Genomic DNA, 19,243 nt, shown 5'->3' with positions numbered 1-19,243 from the left:
ACATAACTGAAAGGCCAAGATGCTGATGTTACCAATTTCCTTTCATTTTGCCTTAAAACACTATTTTTATGGTGAGGCCAACTTTACTTTTATTATTAGCTTTTTAAGGACTAAAAGAACATTAGGTGAATTTCTACCTAAAAAAAGGAAAAAAATTTGGACACCACAGTATTTATTTGATGAAGTCATCACACATAGCAAAAAAATTAAAAAGTAGGGGAAGAGGGTGGGAGATGTTTCTACATATTACTGTTTCATTTTCAGTTTGAAATAATCCTAGTTAATTGTAAAAAGTCCTTAGAATTTTCTCTAACTGGATTAAATTTGTGTGCTGTTTTTGTATGGGAATATTTCAAGCCCAAGCATGGAGTCTAGGTGATGAAAAATACAAAAGATGATCAAGAACAGGTTAAGAGCAATTTTAAAAAAATGCAACTGAGTTTTAAACATGCCCAATTTCAAATCATATTTTAAATAGGATCTAGCTATTTCTGTCTCTGAATTTATTAAAATATATTTTCTAATGTGTCTACCTGAGGAATCTGGCACCCTTCACAGCTTCTCCTCCTATTTTTGTAGGCACAACAGCCATAACAAATACTGAAGAATTATAAAAATATATGAACTTCCAGTAAAAGTGGAGTGAAAAAGTCTTGAGAATCCTCCTGCAGATTACAATCAGAACAAAATATTTTAAAATAAGTATTTGTAGGCACTGGAAAATATCTAAAAGAAAACATAAGCCAGCAGCAATCATGCTGCTTGAAAAGCTGCAACTGGAGAGTGTAAGAGTTTGAAAGTGTAGAAAGTGTACACTGTGAGATTAGGGTTTTCCCCAACATCCCATGGCGACTGGTGAGGAAGAATGGGAGGAAAAGATTACTTTAAGGGCTAGGGATGGAAAGAGATTAGAGTTTAAGAGGAAATTAAAGGAGAAAATTAGTTAAGTGAATGATCTGCAGAAGTGCTGAGACCCAAAATCTGAGAATGAACTATACCCAAATACCTGCCTGACTGCTAAATTCCGCATGCATAGGAAGACACCAGGGAGCCTGACAAAAAAATTTGGCAGAGACCAAAGACAAATCTATGCTTAAGAAATAGAGCTGTAATGAATGAGTTCCATTGCTTTTTAAAAACAAAGTTTATTCCCCAATTGTACACAGCTCAAGAGCAGAAAGCTGAAGGCTTACTGGTTTAGGGAGCCAGGGGACAGAGCATGAGGCTGGCAGAGCAACTGGAAATTAAGAGGGGAAACTCCAGGTATAAGGAAACCACAGAGACTGTGTCCCCAAATCTGAACAAAATCTATACCCAAACACATGTCTGACTGTCAAATTATACATATGTAGGGAATACCTGAGAGACTCAGGTTAAAGCAGCAGCATATAAAAATCCTGAAAGAGGAAACAGAGATATCAGCTGCTGCACAACAGAGAAAAGATAAATCTGCAGTTGAGTTTAGGAAAGTTAATTATCTACCAGAGTAAAAAACCAACAATAAAAAAAACACAACAATAACAACAACAAAAAACCCCAACGATCCTTAACACAACAGAATCCAGGGTTGTTAGCTAGCACACACATACACACATATAAAGCCCATATTAAAAAAAAAAAAAAAAGTCAGTTAATAGAAATTGATTCCAAATGGGCCCAGATGTTGGATTTAGGAAAGACTTCAAAGTGGATTTTATGATCATGTTCAAAGAATTAAAGGAAAACATGGTCTTATTGAGTGAGCAGACAGGGAATCTCTAGAAACTATAAACAAAATCCAAATGGAAATTCTAAAGTATGGTAAGTATAATAATTAACAGTTCTATTGACAGATCAATAGAAATTATCGATTTGAAGAAAATAACAAAGATTTAAGAAAAATGCACAGTGTTAACAACATAAAGTAATATAACCAATATTCATGTAACTGGAGTTCTAGAAGGAGAGGAATTAGAGAAAAATGGCAGAAGTGCAAGAATAATAACATAAAAGCAAGTAAAAATCTGAAGGGTAGAAAGGTGTCTGAAACTTTAAGCAGGAAATTAAGACTGAAAAAAAAAGGATCTCTCATTAAGAAAATAAATATCCTTTTAAAACCATTTTTGTTCTTATCAGAGAGAAAATTATCAAAAACTATAAATGCCCCTCATAGCCGTTTAGTTGATTTAAAATTTAAAATTAGAGTAGTAAAGTAGTCAGCTGTTTATTTATAATGGCTCCTAGATTACCTTATTCTATGTTTAACTTCAGATGTTCAATATCTGTGGTCAGATACAATATCATTTAGCTCATCATTTCTGGATAATTTCTAAATTTAGAAAGCTAGTTCAAGGGAATAAAAGCAACACAGACCTCTGAGGGGCTCATTTTTATGAAACTCAGAAATTGTTTTCTAAATCTCTTATCGCTGGGATTAACACATCAGCTAATGGGCAGTATAAAAAATGGTCTTAGGCATATGTATATAGCAATTATACCAAATGCATGCACAGCATAAAAGAAAAGTAGAGAAAAAATGATCTAGAGTAAAAGATGTTTGATACTGTCTAGCTTCCAAATTGGAAAAGCAGCAAACCAAAACCATTAACAAATGCATGTAAGATATTTGTAAAAGGGGACCGCAGAGCATATTTCTTCACAGAGTTTTTGGCACACTATGTGAAGGCCATGAGTGGGAGTTTAAAGTGAATGAGGTAGCACAATTCATATTTGCCTTTTCCAATTTGTTTTATGTAGCATTGAAAAAAGAGTTAATTTTGGAGGGAAAAAAACCTGCTTTTAATACTTCTCAGTTCTTGATCCTGTTTTCCACTCACGGCCTTACGCAGTTCTTAGTTTTTATCTGTAATCCTTTCCCACAATTCACGTACTTCAGCATTTGAGGCTACTTTTCTTGGTAATATTTGTGATGTTAAGGCAGAAAAGTGAAGAACTATTCTTCAAGTTTAGTTCACAAAAATCTAGGCAGTAATATGAACTAGGGATATCCATGCTAAAACCAATAAAAATATTTTAAATTGCTGAATGATGCACTTATAAAATAAAAACTATTAAAATGTTTTTAATTGATTATACTTAGAATAAATACTTATTTTCTCTTCTTTATTAAGGTATTAGGTTTTACAGCTTTCTGAAACTTTATCAAGGCTTTCTGTTCTTATTTATAAATTAATAAATGCTATGAGGTTTCATATGGATTTTAATCCTTCAGAATTTCATTACAGCCTCAGGTAAAAATCCATTAGCAATACCATTATGAAGAAAGATTCTAGATAACAAACTTGTTTGCAAATGTCCCGTTATGACTATGGTTTGCTGTAATGAATTGTTGGTCAAGAATGATTTTACATACAAAGTGCTTCCTCCTGATTATTCTCTTAAAATAATAATCCTATATTACAAAAGACCTTAAATGTTATTTGTTTGAAGTCTAGAACAAAGAGCTAAGAGCTCTGTAGTTCTGCCTGGAGATTAAATCCTTTAACTCTCTTACTACAATGTAGAGAGACTTGGGGAAATGGAGGGAAATGCAGGGATGAGAGTTCTTCCAGTTTACCAAATTCAGAGGCCTTCTATTCATTTAATAATTCATTTAGAGAGCCCACTGCATCATGTACTCCTACAAACTATAAACATGATTTCTAGCAATACATCCCCATACCAAAATCATATTAAATAGAGCTTTACTTTAATGAACCACTATTTTAAAAGCTAAAGAAATAATAGTGTTAATGTATGTCTTATTTTGTGGTCTTTATGGGGCTAGTTCATTAAAAGGTAGAGAATATCTTTATTATATCACCTATTACTTAAAATTTTTGAAAAAATATGTTACAAGGACATACTATCCATAATCTAAAGGAGACATCATTAGATACATAAAATATTTAAAAGTTAATAACTTCCGACTACACTAACTAGTGAGTTATAATTGCTATAGAGTAAGGTTCCCTTATTTACTAGTTAATTTCAGTGTATAACAGAGAAAAAAGTGGGGGGAGGGGAACAGAACACTTTCCTTTTGGTCAGTGCTTCTTAAATTGAGTATTTTGAACTGTGATAACACGGTGAATTTTTACTGGGATTATATATAGCTCACTGTTTTTAAAGTCATGATAAACAGTTTTACAGATATAAATTTGAGCTATGAAAATTAGATAATAAATCTTCCCCATTTGGCCTTATCCCCATACTATCTAAGTCCTTGAATCTGCTGAGGTCCCAAATTGGAGGCTTCGATGCATAAATCCAAGGTCGTTTCCAAGTAATCAACCATGTAAACAAAACATAAGGACGCAAGATAAAAAAAAAATTGATCATTGCTTTAAAATTCACTATTAAAACTGGAAAGAATATGCCACTCTTCTGTAGATTCATTTACATTTACTTGTTTACTAGAAAAAGAAAACAGAAACAGACTAATATCCATGAATGCTCACATAATTACTCACAAACAAGCTGGTAAAAATTGCATCACACTTGAATATTTTTCTTACCTTTAAAAGTTCAAAGTAATGTAGACAGTGGTAAACCGGGGCTAGCAGCAGCCTGGGTAAAACATACTGAACTGCTTCTTTGAAACCTTCGCCTATTGACTAGAAAACAAAGTGATTTAATTTTTTTAAATTTATTTTTCAAATATCATATATCTTGATTTAAAAATTACTATACCTGCAAATAAAGTGCCGCTCCAGGCTTTGATAACTGACTAAGGAAATGATCATGAAAACCGGGTCGTAAAATATCTCGAGCATATGATTCATATGGATCAAATGCCAGTTCCTTAGGAAATAAAGAAGGTAAAATATAAATAATCTTTCTCCAAGGTAGAATGTAAGAAAAACCATAAGCACAGAAAGAATAAATTATGGGCACATCTATACCAGCACAATTATGTATTTCCTTTAAAGCCTCTAAACAAAATTACATGGCTAAGAATTATAATTTTAATAGAATAAATCTAATATTCTCAAGTAAGAGAATAAATCAATTAATTCTGATGAGTAATGGGACCCTTATATGTTATGACATCTCATCAAGGATTCTAGTAGAGTATTATCAACAAACATGGTCATAAGAATGGGGAGACTCAGGGTTTTGGAAAACAAGTTTAGCCTGAACACCAAAGAATACAGATATCGACAACTAGATAAAGTATAAACATTTAGAATACTCGTGCTAGAAATTTATTTTCTCATGGTTATTTTTTAGTGGTAGACTTACTTTCAAATTCTGAAAGACAGAAGTAACAATTTATATCATTTAAAATTCCCAAAACAATTTTTTGGCCATCATCAATCATTAATAAACTAAACAACTATAATGGTTATGTCCAAAAGATTAAAATCAACTGGTTTTGATGATTCGTGTGGAAAAAGAAGACCAGTGTCTAGATTCTACTAGGAGATAGAATCTCTACTCTTTTCCACCCTATGCCATATTCCAGGTTAAAAAAAAAATTACAAAACTTGTGCTCTTGGATTCTATCAAGAGCTCCTTTCTATGAAGGGTAGTTCTAGAAAGAGGAAGGGGCCATCTAGTGGAGACATGCAGCAGAAGGAAGTAAAAGAGAATAACAAGAACAAATGCATTAATTACCCTTAATGTTGTTTCTCAGATTCTTTTTTTTAAGGAAAGATTGAATAACAACACAAGGTCAGAAATTTCAAGACCTGAGTTCTGTTCTTTGTGAAACACAATATGACACATAAAGGTCCAAGTCATCTGGAATTCTTGAGCAGGCTCTTAGTTCATTTCCTAATTTCAGTTCTTTCAACTGTCTTTCCAACTAAAAATTTCTATGATAATATAACACTGGAAATTGCAGCCCAGCCCATTGCAGATTTTACTGGAATGGATAGTTTCAACAGTAACAACAGAAAGAAGTCAGGTATGAATAGAGATGGCGAGAGGTACAAAAATGTGATTAGATGTTTCTATGTTAGGTCTCCTGAACTCTAGAAATTATCATATACAGCAGATAATATTTGCCCTCCTTCTCTTTCAATAAACTTTATTACAGAATTTTTATGAGAACTACATACATAAAGGAAAGGCTACACAGTGTAGTGGCTTGCAAGCATGTCTTTAGAGTCACAGAATTCCAATTTTGACTGCACTACTTATTAGTTGTGGGACCTTTGACAAACTACTTACTTTAAGCCAACTTCCTCATTGGAAAATGTGGATAATACTTCAAGGGGTTGTTTTAAGAATTAGATATCATAAGCAAAATGCTTATATTGGGTGTGTACATAGTATGCACTAAATAAATGGTACCTAGTATTATCATTTGAAAATAGCTAACATTAAGAGAGAAAAAAACTGACAACTAACTGGGAATCCAAGCTCTAATCACATAGTTTTATTCTTAAGAATAAATTTGGAGAATGGCAGGAACTTCTAAGAACTCATGTGTAAGTTAATAGATGATTTTATGATTAGTGTTCTGGTTAAAATGTTAATACTTATGAGATTCATAAAAATTTAAATTATCAATATACATAATTACATATTAATGATTAGAATATTCTAAACATACAGAAAAGTACAAGAACAGCCTAACAATACTATATTCACCATCTACTCAGAAAAGCAGTATTTATAAAACTTCTTATTTTTTATTAAAGAAATAAAACACTATAGGTATAATTGATCTACTGAAGAATACAAAATTGTACCATCTTACATTCCCACCAGCAAAAGTGTGAGGATTCCAATTTCTCCACATCCTTACCAACACTTAACTTTCCTTAAAAAAAAAATTCTAGCTGTCTTAATGGGTGTGAACTGGTACTTCATAATGGTTTTGTTTTGCATTTCCCTAATGAGTAATGATGTTAAACATCTTTCATGTGTTTATTGCTATTTCCATGTCACCTTTGGAGAAATCCCTAATCAAATCCTTTGCCCATTTTAAAATTGAAATGTCACTTTATAAGAGTTCTTTATATACACTGAATTCTAGATCCTTATCAGATATATAATTCTTAAACATTTCTTCCATTCTGTGTGCTGCCTTTTCACTTTTGAGAGTGTCCTTTGAAGTACAAAAGTTTTTAATTTTAAGCCCAAATTATGTACTTTTTTCTTATACAGCTCATGCTTTTGGTGTCATATACCTATGAATCCTTTGCCAAAGCACAGGTCATGAAGATTTAGCTGTGCTTTCTTCTAAGAGTTTTATCATTTTAGCTCCTACTTTAGGTCTTCAATTCATTTTGAGTTTCTGTTTGTATACGGTGGGAGTTCAACTTCATTCTTTTGCACTTCTCATTACTTTGTCATTTTTTGAACAGAAGTTTTAAACTTTTCATCTCTTATTTTATAAAGGATTGCAATTTCTATGTGTCCTTTAAGAAACCCTTTCTATCTCAAAGTCATAAATATGTTCTATATTTTCTTCTGAACTTATAAAGTTTTCTTATTCATTTTTAGATTTTCAAGTTATTGATAACTTTTTTGAATGTGACATGAACTAAGGAAGAAATCTTTTCCCTCCATATGGATAACTATAGTTCTCCCCCTGCGCCCATATCTACATTGTAATCTATAGGCAGTATTTCTATTCTTTTGGCGTTTTTTCCTAAATGTTTTCAAAATCAAATATAATTTGTTATCTTTAATTTTTCTAAATTTCAATGAGTTTAAAAGTTGTTCAGTTTTTCTGTCCTTCTGAATACAAGCCCTTTATACACTATATATTTTATTACAGGTGCTTAGAAGTTTGGTTTAACCCTTCCTTTAAACACAAAGAATTGAAGTTTGGATTTTAAAATATTTAACAGTTTTTCAAAATTACCAAAATATTTCTCAACATTAGTTATTGTATTCCTTGACTTCCCTGAGTACTTTCCTTCTTGCATTTAATACTTCTTGTAATAAGGACCTACGGATAAGAAACTCTCGTGGTCAGCATGTCTGTTTTTATTTGTTTCTCACTTTTTTCTCTGATTTGTTAAACTAAGGTATAACATACATAAAGTCCACAATCTGATGAATTTTTACACATTTATGCAATGTATTTGTGTAATCATCACCCAGGTAAGAAAACAGAAATCTAGCACCACAAGAACTACTATTCTAACCTTATTCCCCAAGACCTGTTTACATGTTTTAGAACTTTCTCCAAATGCAATTTAGTATTCTGAGTCTTATTTCATGCAATATTATATTGCCTTTTTAAAAAATCAGTAGTTCATTCTTTTTTTATTGCCATATAGCATTTCACTATGTGAATATTATCAAAGATTATCTATTATGGATAAACCTGTTATGACATTCTTGAACATGTGTTTTGCTAAACGCGGGCTTTCTTTCTTTTTTCTTTCTTTCTTTTTCTTTCTTTCTTTCCTTTCCTTCCTTCCTTCCTTCCTCTCTCTCTCTCCCTCTCTCTCTAAGAGTGCCTAAGAGTGAAACTGATGGACCATAAGGTACATTGTATTCTTAGCTTTAGTAGATATGCCAAACTGTTTTCCATTATAGCTGTACCAATTTATGCACCCTCCAGCAGCAATGTTGAGTTCCAACTGCTCTATGGTTTTAAATTGCATTTCCTTGATGAATAATGATGTTGACCACCCTTTATTCTTCTGGGAAGTACTTGTTCAGTTCTTTTATCTAATTTTGCACAAATCTAAGCTGCCTGTCTTTTACTGATTGATATGTAGGCATTCTTTACAAACTCCGGGTATGAGTCCTTCATTGCTTATATATATTACAAATATTCTTCCAGTCTACAGCTTGCCTTTTCACTCTCTTTATTTTGTCTCTTGATGAACAAGTGTCCTTACATTTAATGCAGTCTGGTTTATCAATCTTTTCTTTTACAGTTAGTGTTTTTGTGTCCATATTTGCTTATTCCAAGGTAATGAAAATCTCATTTGCTTCTGTAAGCTTTATTATTTTAATCTTTGTACTCATTCTTGTTATATTTTATTTGTCTATTAGTTTACATTCAACATTATTTTGTATTAGTTTCAGGTGCATAGCATGGAGGTTAGACATATACTTTACAAAGTAATCCCCCAATATTCCAAGCACCCGCCTGGCACCGAACATAGTTATACACTCACTCTTGAATAAAAGTTTAGTTGTGCAGAAAAAACTATTTTCCCTTAGCACTTTGAAGATATCATTTAACTGATAGCTAGCCTCTTGTTAAAACCCCCTGCCATATTCTATAGTTTCACTACAATGTTTCTGGCTGTGGGTTTATTTTTATATATCCTGCCCAATATCTGGAATTCATTTTTAATCTAGAAACTTATGTCTTGATTTCTGGAAAATTCTCAGTTTTACCTCTTCAAACATTGCTCTTTCATTGTTTTTTTTCTGAAACACCTATTACATGTATACTGAAACCTTTCAATGTATCCTTTATAACTCTTAACTGGTCTTTCATATTCTTATCTTGGTCTTTCTGTGTCACATTCCCAGCGAATTCCTCAACTGTATATTCCAATTCACTAATTTTATCCTTGAACTAGGTCTGATAAATGATATACTACATAATGAGGTTTTATTGCATTGCTTGTATATTTAATTCTCAACATCTTTTGATTCCTACTTGTTCTTTTCTCCTTCCTGCCTGTTTTGTTTCACAATGCCTTCTTTATAAATAAATCATATTCTTTCACTTATCTATTTGAGGATCCTAAAATTCCTTTAAGCTCTTTGTAATCTATTGCACAAAATTAATTTAATCTGGAATCAATTTATTTTGTAATTGTTGATTTTGTTAGATATCATTTTAAGCATTCAAATTTGTCTTGTATTTTATCATTTTGTATTATAGACTCCTTAGGGGGAAGCTTTACATTTTTGGTTTCCTTTTGCTCTCTCCCATCCTTGTATGATCACTCATCCAGACCAGAACCTGCTCTTAAAATGACTTTTCAATCTCAGGCTCTATAATCATATTGGCTTAATATTGTGGGACACTCTTAAGTTTTAAGGTACACTTGTTTTAAGGTAGCGTTTTTGTCTCCCCACCTCAAGTCCACAACTTCCTATAAATCCTTACAGGCAGCAGATTGGTAGGTTTCCTCAGCATCCTATTAGAGTTCAAGCCTTGGAGCAAGAAGTCTTGCCCACTTTCATGGAACACATTTAGTCCTCATTATCCTTAGGAGCTCAACGCCAGCTACCAGAGCTCTCTACCATGAAGGTCTATTCAATTTCTAATCTTGTTTCTGAATCTAGTTACATATATTCCTTTTTTCAAAAAAAAAAAAAAAAGTTTTATGACTTCTTTGTGTTTGAACCAAGAGTGGAGGGGCTGTAGTAAAGCCTAAATTTCTCATACTATTTTTCCTGAAAATCTTTTTTTATGCTTTCTAAACTCAACTCTTTGTTATAATAAAATGTATAGATTTTAGAGTGAGAACAAAGCAAGAGCTAGAAATCTCAGAAGGACTATCAATGCTAACTTATTAGGATTAATGCATATATTTCATCATTTGAAATATCCAAGGAGAGAGCAATCATTTTTCTAACCCCATGATATCTGCATCATCTAAGCCCTGGACTTCATTTTCTCATTCATTTCACCCCTCTTATTTTAAATATGTGGTTATCATATATTGAGTACCTTAATTAGTGAAAATGGTTAGCTAAATATCTCAGGTGGGTTATTTTATTTGTCACAAAACCCCAGAGTCTTATTATTATCCTTTTTTACAAATAAAGATATGGTGGTTTAGAGATGTGAAGTAAATTGCCTATGGTCACATAAAACTAATTAGTAGCAGAGTTTAGACTGGAACAAACAAATAGTTTGACCTCATACCCAAGTTCTATGGCCTCTTGACTTGGGCATTCCCTGAGCTTTGCTATGAGCCTTGCATTTTCTGAGCCTTGCTATATTAAGATGGACAATTGAGTGTCAGCTGTAAATGCCTCCTGTCTATGGGATCTTCTTTTTCATAATCAATGAGAGACTACCTTTCCTGGGTTTTCAAAAGAGAAACAAATGTTAACAGTGACCATCTAAAAGGGTAATAAAGCAGAGTAGGCAGCAGTTAATCATAACTATGACTTTAGCTGGAAACAGGAATTAAGATCCCAATTTTAATGCGAAGTAGGGCTTTCATGCAGATTTGTTTTGGTGGATAAAGTACTTACCTCTGCTAAATCTTCAAAGCAGCTTCCTACTAGTGGATGGGGACTGCCTTCATCTGTCATTTCTACAGTATCTTCTATGTGGCCCAGTAACTTTACACTAAGTTCATGTATATCTACTATACGACTAAATATATTTTCTACATCCTGTTGGGAAGGAAAACACTAATTCAGTTAGGTGGTATAATAAAAAACAGATTTTGAGCCAATAAGTCATTTTATAATCACAAAATTTAACATGGCAGATACAGTAAGAAATTTTAACAACTTAGAAATTTAAGTAAAAGATAATGTAAAAATTCCTTTGCAATAATGTACAATTTGCAAATACTTTTCTCTAGGTCAGTGGTTCTCAATCTTTTTGGTCTCAGGACTCATTCACACTCTTAAAATGGGTGTTGAAGACTCCAAAGGGATTTTGTTTATAATTATATCTATTAATGTTTACTATATTAGACATTAAAACCAAAAAAGTTAAAACTTATTTAAAAATAACAATAAATATCACTTTTATAAAAAGTAACTGTAGTTTTCAAAAAGTTTGGTTTTGAAAACCAAAAATGTAGTGAGAAGAATGGCATCATTCTATATTTTTGCAAATCTCTGACATCTACCTTAATAGATGATTGTTGGATTTTCATATATTGTTTTGGTCAAAGCATATGGAGGAAATCTAGCTTTACAAAGATATGTAGTTGGGGAAAAAAGGTATTTTAATTGCCTATGCAAATAATTATGGATCTCCTTTTCTTTTACTATACTTTATTGAGATGTAAGTAATATACTATAAAATTTACCCTTTTAAAAGGGCACTTCAATTATTTTCATATATTCACAGAGCTGTTCAATCATCACCACTATCGACTTCCAGAACATCTTCATCACATCCCCCACCCCGCCAAAGCCTGTACCCATTAGCAGCACTCTCCATTCTTTTCTTCCCCCAGTCAATGGTAACCACTAATCTGGACATTTCATATCAATGGAATAAATATCTCTCTATGATATTACATGAAAATTCAACAAATAGTAGTTTCTTAAAGGTTAGCTGTGATGTGGAATCGGAAACTCTATCAATTCTGTACTGTTATATCAAAATCCACTGGCCTGCCCTGGCCAGGTGGCTCAGTTGGTTGGAGCGATATCCTGTACACCAAAAGCTTATGGGTTCGATTCCTGGCCAGGGCACATGCCTAGGTTGCAGGTTCAATCCCTGGTTGGGTCACACACAGGAGGCAATGGATTAATGTCTCTCCGTCTCTGTCTCTCTGTCTCTGTCTCTCTCTCTCCTTTCAAGCAGTAAACATACCCTCAGGAGAGGATTTAAGGAAAAAAAAAGTCCATTGGCTTATTTTGAACTTTGAATGTCTGAATGGATCTTTTATTCATGTGTGATTTTATAGCATTATAAATTTGGTCACTTGGAAAATATTGAGTTCTATAGATCTTCCAAATGTTAACACATTTAAGACATATTCATTCACTACAATATTAAAATACCAAATCTAGTAGTATCATCACAGATCATGGGAGTGGATACAAATTTTTCAAAACTTTAACTTTGTTTGAAAGTTCAAATTTTATCACTGTTAAAAAATACTGCCAGTTATTTTCCTTTAAGTAACAGTTATACTTCATTTATTTTTGGAAAATGTCTGCCAGATACACCTCTGAATAACCATAGTTAGCCACGCATTCTTTCAGGTAAAAATGGGTGTTTCATGAAACAGGTGGCTAGTTCATTTTGCAACTCAAACAATCACACAGTGCTTTTCCTCAAGACAACCACCATACTTTGGTATGGAAAGTGCTTTATGCCAGTTTCCTATCTGCTTCAGCTCTTCCCTACCTCAAGTGTTCTCAAGGCATGCCATGCTCGTGTTCTATCAGTAATGACAAGCTGTATGAATCCATATAGTACCCGTTTGCTTCATTTCTTCATTCTATTCTTCTATTATTTTTATTACAAATAGACATGCATAGAAGAATACTCAACACAACACTTTGTAACTTCCACTAGATTTTCTGTATGTTAGATTGCTGGATAAAGACTTTTGTTATGAGATTTTTATTTAAAATAGCTATGGATGGTTTCTTAAAAAGAGTCTACCAGTTTACCCTCCCGCCAGTAGTGTATGGGAGTTACAGTTTTGCCAAACCCTTACAACACTGAATATTGTCAATTTTAACTTTTAGGAAAATGCTTAGGTAATTGAAAACAAGGGCTAATTTGCATTAATATAATTATTATTTTTTAAATTTATTACCTTTATCAGTGACTACATTTTTTGTCAAATCAGCATTGAGGCATGATTCATACCCAGTAAGATAACACCTATTTAAAATGTACTTTTTGATGAGATCTTACGTTACTTAAAATATGACCATAATCAAGCTGCAAAACACTTCCATTACTATAAGAAGTTTCTTTGTGCCCATCCCTTTTAGTCACAACTACTCTCCCAGGAAACCAGTGATCTGCTTTTCGTTACTATAGACTAGAAGTGTCTTTCCTAGAATGCTAAACAAATAGAATCTTAAGTAGTCTTTTGTGCCTAGTTTCTTGGTTTTTTTTTGCTCATGTTTTTGAGATGCATCCATATTGTTGCATATAAAACTGTATCATTCCTTTTTAATGCTGAGTAGTAATCCATAGGACATACCACAATTTGTATGTCCATTCACCTGTTGACGGATATTTGAGTTGTTTCCAGTTTGAAACTATTACAAACAAGCTTCTATGAATATTCATGAACAAATTTTGTATGGACATGTTTTCATTTCTTCCAGGTAAAAACATAGGAGTAGAACTTCTAGGTAGTAGGGGCTAGTTTATGCACAATATGATAGAAATTGCCAAACTCTTTTCCTCAGTATTTACACTGGATTACATTCTCACAAGCAATGTGGGAATTTTATGTTCCCATAAGCAGAGGCTCCACATTCTTTCCAACATTTGGTATGGTCAGTCTTTTTAATTTTTGCCTTTCTAATGAGCGTAGCATAGCATCTCGTTGTGGTCTTAATTTGCATTTCCCTGAAGACTACTGGGGCTGAGCACCTTTTGATGTCCTTTTTGGTCATTGGTCTATATCTTCTCTTATAAAATGTTCAGTTTTTTGCCCACTTAAAAAAATCAGGCTGCCTTAGCTGGTGTGGCTCAGTGGATCGAGTGCCAGCCTGCAAACTGAAAGGTCACTAGTTTGATTCCCAGACAGGGCACATGTCTGGGTCGCGGGACAAGTTCAGGGGTTGGGGGAGTGCGATAGGCAACAGATCAATATTATCTCTTGCACACTGCTGTTTATTTCTCTCTCTCTCCCTTCCTTCCCCTCTCTCTAAAAAGAGTAAATAAATAAACTGTTTTTTAAAAAAAATCAGGCTGTTTTTTAAATTATTGAATTACAAAAGTGTTTATATATTCTGGATACAAGTCCTTTGTTAGAAATATGTATTTCGAATAGGTTCTACCAATCTGTGGCTTACCTTTTTACTTTTCAGACAATGTCTTTTGAAGAACAGCTTTTAATTTTAATAAAGTCCAAAATTCATTAATATTTAATTTTACAGTTCTTGAGTTTTGTGTCCTAAGAAATCTTTGCCTATCCTTAACTCCTTTCTTTTGTAAACAACTTTATTAAAATGTAATTTATATATCATGCAATTCATCCATTTAAACAATTCAGTGGTTTGTACTATATATTTATGGATTTGTAGAATTCATAATCTACTTAGTTTTTTACTGTTAACACACTGCCACCACTTGAGCACCAGTCTCAGTCTCTGTAGTGAGCACTACTTCTCCATCAGTCACCGACGGCCAATGTGGTCCTAGGAATTATTAGAATGCAACTCTAGCCAATCTCACCTGTTCTCACTCAGCATTCCCTGAGTGAGCCCTTATTAGATTGGTTTGATTACTATTGTAAGATCAGTAACCCTTTCTCTAATTTTTAATGCTGTTGGCTCCTTCCTTTGTCCTCCCCAAAGTACTGTTTTCATACTTCCATTATGGTAATTACCACACCGTATTGTAATTTAATTTTAAGTTTACAGTTTGGTCTTGACCAGATTAAACTTGAGGGAAGAAATTTTTTCTTAATCATCTTGAATTCCCATTGCTAAGTATAGTGCCTAACAATATAGGTAGCACTGATGAAGTGCTGGTTGAAATGACTCAAATGAGTAAAACAAACTAAACAAACAAAATCTGCTTAAATAAGACGTTTTATTCTTTGGAGTACTGTAAATGGAAGATTCTGTGAATTCATTTGCACTTAAAAATCAGTTTAGATTTTGTCTTTTAATTTCTGATGTTTAACTTATTGACATGTCTGTAGCAACTTCATTTGTGATCACAGTCACTCTGAATTAAATCCCACAACTTAAAAAACCCGACAAATTAGCAGTCATGAACTATACAAATTCATATGTCATTGGTTATGTAAAATCAACAACATGCAATGATATACATATATACAATGATACTTACGTTAGCTGAAAATAATTTTGAATTGGAGACAAAGGGTTCTCTAAAAACTTTTATAATTAAATTTAGTTCCCTTATGTATTGTCGAATTTCTGCCATAAATGCCTTTACCAAATCATAATAAGTTTGCTCTCCTGAGGTGGAAGGCTCTTCATCAGTTAAAGATAATATATTTATATCTTCTACATCTTGATGAAACATATCCATCAATACCTACATAGTCAGAGATATTTTAAAAAGCATAATAAAATATGAATCTACAGTCAAACTTGAAGTTAAGCACCCTAATTTATTCTTTGAAGATGGTTCTTAAATGACAAAAAGCAAACACAATGATCTCTTCCTGAATATATTGCCCCCATCCCACCACAGCTTTCACTAAAACAGAATTTAACATCTGGTATCACAGACTGATTTTTCCAAGTTCTCTGTCAATACTAATATCTATCTGTCTCTCTGTTTCTCTTGTTAACCTATTACTTTTAACTGGTTCCCAAATCCTGTCTTCGATTTCTCTCTGATTTAGTTTTCTCGTTTCATACCCTTGCCAGCACCACTGCATTCCAGGGCCTCAGCACCTCATATGTAAATAATTCTTAGAGACTTCTATGCCTACATTTGTTGAATACTGATCAAAACAAGTCCTGTTTTTACTAAGAGGCCTACCATTATTACTTTTCCCGAACCTCATCTTTCCCCTTCTGTGAACTTCTACATCACTATCCCCATAACACAATAAAATAGATTTCATCTTGTATAACTTTCTGCTTGTTTCACAAATATAAGTATCCCTTTATCAACTCTGAAAGCTTACTTTATACCTCTCTTGCATCTCCTCCCTGTGTGAGCACATAGTATATACTCAAAAACTTAAATGATTCATCTAAAAAGTATCAAATATTTTATGTTCATTGAAAAATAATTATTTAAAAAAACAAATAGTTATTCATTTAAAAATATAAACACATTTGAAATCCTTCATCAGATCAGGTGATTTTTCCTCTATACATTTACATTCTAAAAGAACAAACACTAAAACATAATTAAATGGATTTAGTAATCAGAAAGAATATTCCAAATCAAAAACAGTATACTGAGAAAAAAATGGAGTGGTTCATCAGAAAATATTTTCTGTTCTACAAAGTCATTTTTATAAAATGAAAATACGGAAGCTGAATAGTGCAATGACTAAGAACTTCACACTCAGAAAAATCTAGAGTTTAAGTACAGGCTCTGAAACGTCTTAGAATATTCTGAACCAACTTTTTTATCTCTCTTGCACTTCAGTTTCCCTATTATGAAATGTAGGTAAGAGCTACTGTACAGCAGCATCATAAGGACCAAATGAAGTGCATCACATATATGCTTAACTTTCAAAAATGTTTGTTCTTAATATTATTAGAGTAAAATCAAACAAGTAGTTTCTAAAGAAAGCTAGGTATTAAACTTAAACTCTCAAGGATTTAGGGGGATTTTTACACTTTCAAAAATTGTTTTTAAGTAAGTTCATAACATTCTAAATCTCAAATCCACATAAAAATTTAAGATATCACTAATAAGAAATTATTACTGTTATTAACCCTACTTGAAGCAACATACAAAAGAAAAACTGTATGACATATTTAAACACATTTTAATATTATATATAATACTGTTTTCATAAAATGATATCTTGAGTACTTGCTATTAGATTACTGTAAATATAGTCTAACACAAGATAAAAAATTTTATTCTTTCTGAATAGTATGTTAGCATTTAGTAACATAAATATTTAAGAACAAAACATACAGAAGATCAGTATCATACCTTATCAGCACACATTGCTACTTTAATATCTTGTTTTGTAATTTCATAATGCCGTATATTTCGTACATAATTACCCACCAGCTTTAAAATGTCTGCAGAAATGTATTCTAATACTGCTACTATGTAAACAGAAACCTGGTGGTCAATTTTATAACCTAGGACCTCCTGAAAAATTAAAAGAAAAGCATGTTTAAAAATTATATACTATAAATTTGACACTGATTAAAAAACATGCATGCTAGCTTAACTTTTACTGAGGCCTATGATTACCAACAGCATCTAATTTTAAGTGGCTCATTTATGAATAATATATTATTATTTAAAAATGTAAACAAAGAAAAGGTAAGGCAAAATTACCAATCATCATGTAAAATGCTTAAAAAGTACAGATTACTACATAGATAACCCTTAATCAAGGAAGGGAAGACCAAATTTAGGGAAACAGAAAATGTTCATTGCCACCTAATTCACAATACCTGGAATAAATTATGACAAAACTGGTTGTTTTCTTTATACAGGACAAAGGTTATATATTATTGGTATATGGGAATATCTATTACCCTTATACCTCTATCCTTTTTTCCAAAGGAACCTGGGCTTTCCCAAATTCTAGTGGCACATTTCTGGTATCTTTACTATTTCTATATGGAAAAAATCATGTTATGTCCTACTGAACAATAGTGGTTATTAACAGCATGTTAAATAGTCCTATTATTAGACTTCAAAGATAGGACGGGCTTTGTGGAGCTGACCAGTTCCTATAGGAAAATAAATTCTATTTTTTAAACAATAAAATTAAGGAAAAAAAATAATTTTGAAGAAAGTCTACTTGTAAGTTGGCAACAGGTTGCATTTCCCTTTAAGGATATATAAAAACTATTAAATGTTTATAGTGACAAGGATATATTAAAAAATTGAAAGACCAAAAATTAGATCATAAAATTCAAAATTTAGGATCATTAATACAGCACATACATACCTCAATTTGTTATTTCTCTTAGAATATAACTCTATGTGTGGATAATAAAAATCATGAAAAGAGAATTGTGAAGTATGCAATTACCGCCAGTTTAGTAATTTTATATAATTTGCACTTATTTCCTTAGGCCATTTAGTAAGATATAGGGAGATATTTCTATTCAAACAACCAGAGTACAAAACATAACCTTTTGATATTCTTAAACATCATCTAAGTGATTAGCCTTAAATCTTGGACAGATCAAATAGACCTGAATTTCCTAACACTATCACTTAGAACCCTGTGAAGTTGGACTAAAAGTTTACTTAATCACTTTCTGCCTCAGTTACCTCAAATACAAACTGAGGATAATGATAATAATTTAGTTGAGTAATAAAACTTAGGTCATGTGTGCAAGCATTAGGTTTTAATTCTCCAAATACCTATATTTTTGATGTGAGAGTTAATCAATAGTTTGTTCACTGTACTAAATAAAACAGAAATAGCATTATTAGAATTTCCAGTAGTTAACTCTTCCTTTTAGTTCTGGTGAGATTCAACCAACTGATTTAAATGACAAATAGGCTCAAATGATTTAAGAAAGGGAATTTGTGTTCAAAGATTACACACAGCACTATGGCAGTTTTGCAGAAGTCCCTACACATCTAATGATGCATGAAGGATTAAGATTTGAAGGATTTATAGGGACATTCAAGTCTAACCGACAAGAAAGGAATTTCATAAATTCTCTTCAAGGTTCTACTAACTTCTCAGATGAACAAAATCCACAATTATAACTTTCTTAGTTCATTTAATTTGTTTGACTATTACTGTCAGTATGAAATTACTTTAAATCATGTTGCCCAACT

At 32.3% G+C, this 19,243-nt stretch overlaps 1 protein-coding gene across 2 annotated transcripts in view; it reads right to left on the bottom strand.

The window, feature by feature from the left end:
- Nucleotides 1-19,243, bottom strand: part of SOS1 (SOS Ras/Rac guanine nucleotide exchange factor 1) — a 124,052-nt gene that overhangs the window by 54,850 nt on the left and 49,959 nt on the right. For both annotated transcript variants that reach the window (XM_054567570.1, XM_054567579.1), the window contains exons 4-8: nucleotides 17,417-17,581; nucleotides 15,614-15,823; nucleotides 11,125-11,268; nucleotides 4,672-4,782; nucleotides 4,497-4,595 (exon numbers count right to left, since the gene is read on the bottom strand). In XM_054567570.1, coding sequence (XP_054423545.1) covers nucleotides 4,497-4,595; nucleotides 4,672-4,782; nucleotides 11,125-11,268; nucleotides 15,614-15,823; nucleotides 17,417-17,581 — 729 coding nt within the window. The remainder of the gene's footprint in view (nucleotides 1-4,496; nucleotides 4,596-4,671; nucleotides 4,783-11,124; nucleotides 11,269-15,613; nucleotides 15,824-17,416; nucleotides 17,582-19,243) is intronic.

The sequence above is a fragment of the Pteronotus mesoamericanus genome, unplaced genomic scaffold (genome assembly GCF_021234165.1).
Source record: "Pteronotus mesoamericanus isolate MK-2021 breed Mesoamerican mustached bat unplaced genomic scaffold, CSHL_Meso_final contig_101, whole genome shotgun sequence".
Taxonomy (NCBI): Eukaryota; Metazoa; Chordata; class Mammalia; order Chiroptera; family Mormoopidae; genus Pteronotus; species Pteronotus mesoamericanus.
This window is presented reverse-complemented; position numbering and strand designations above follow the sequence as displayed.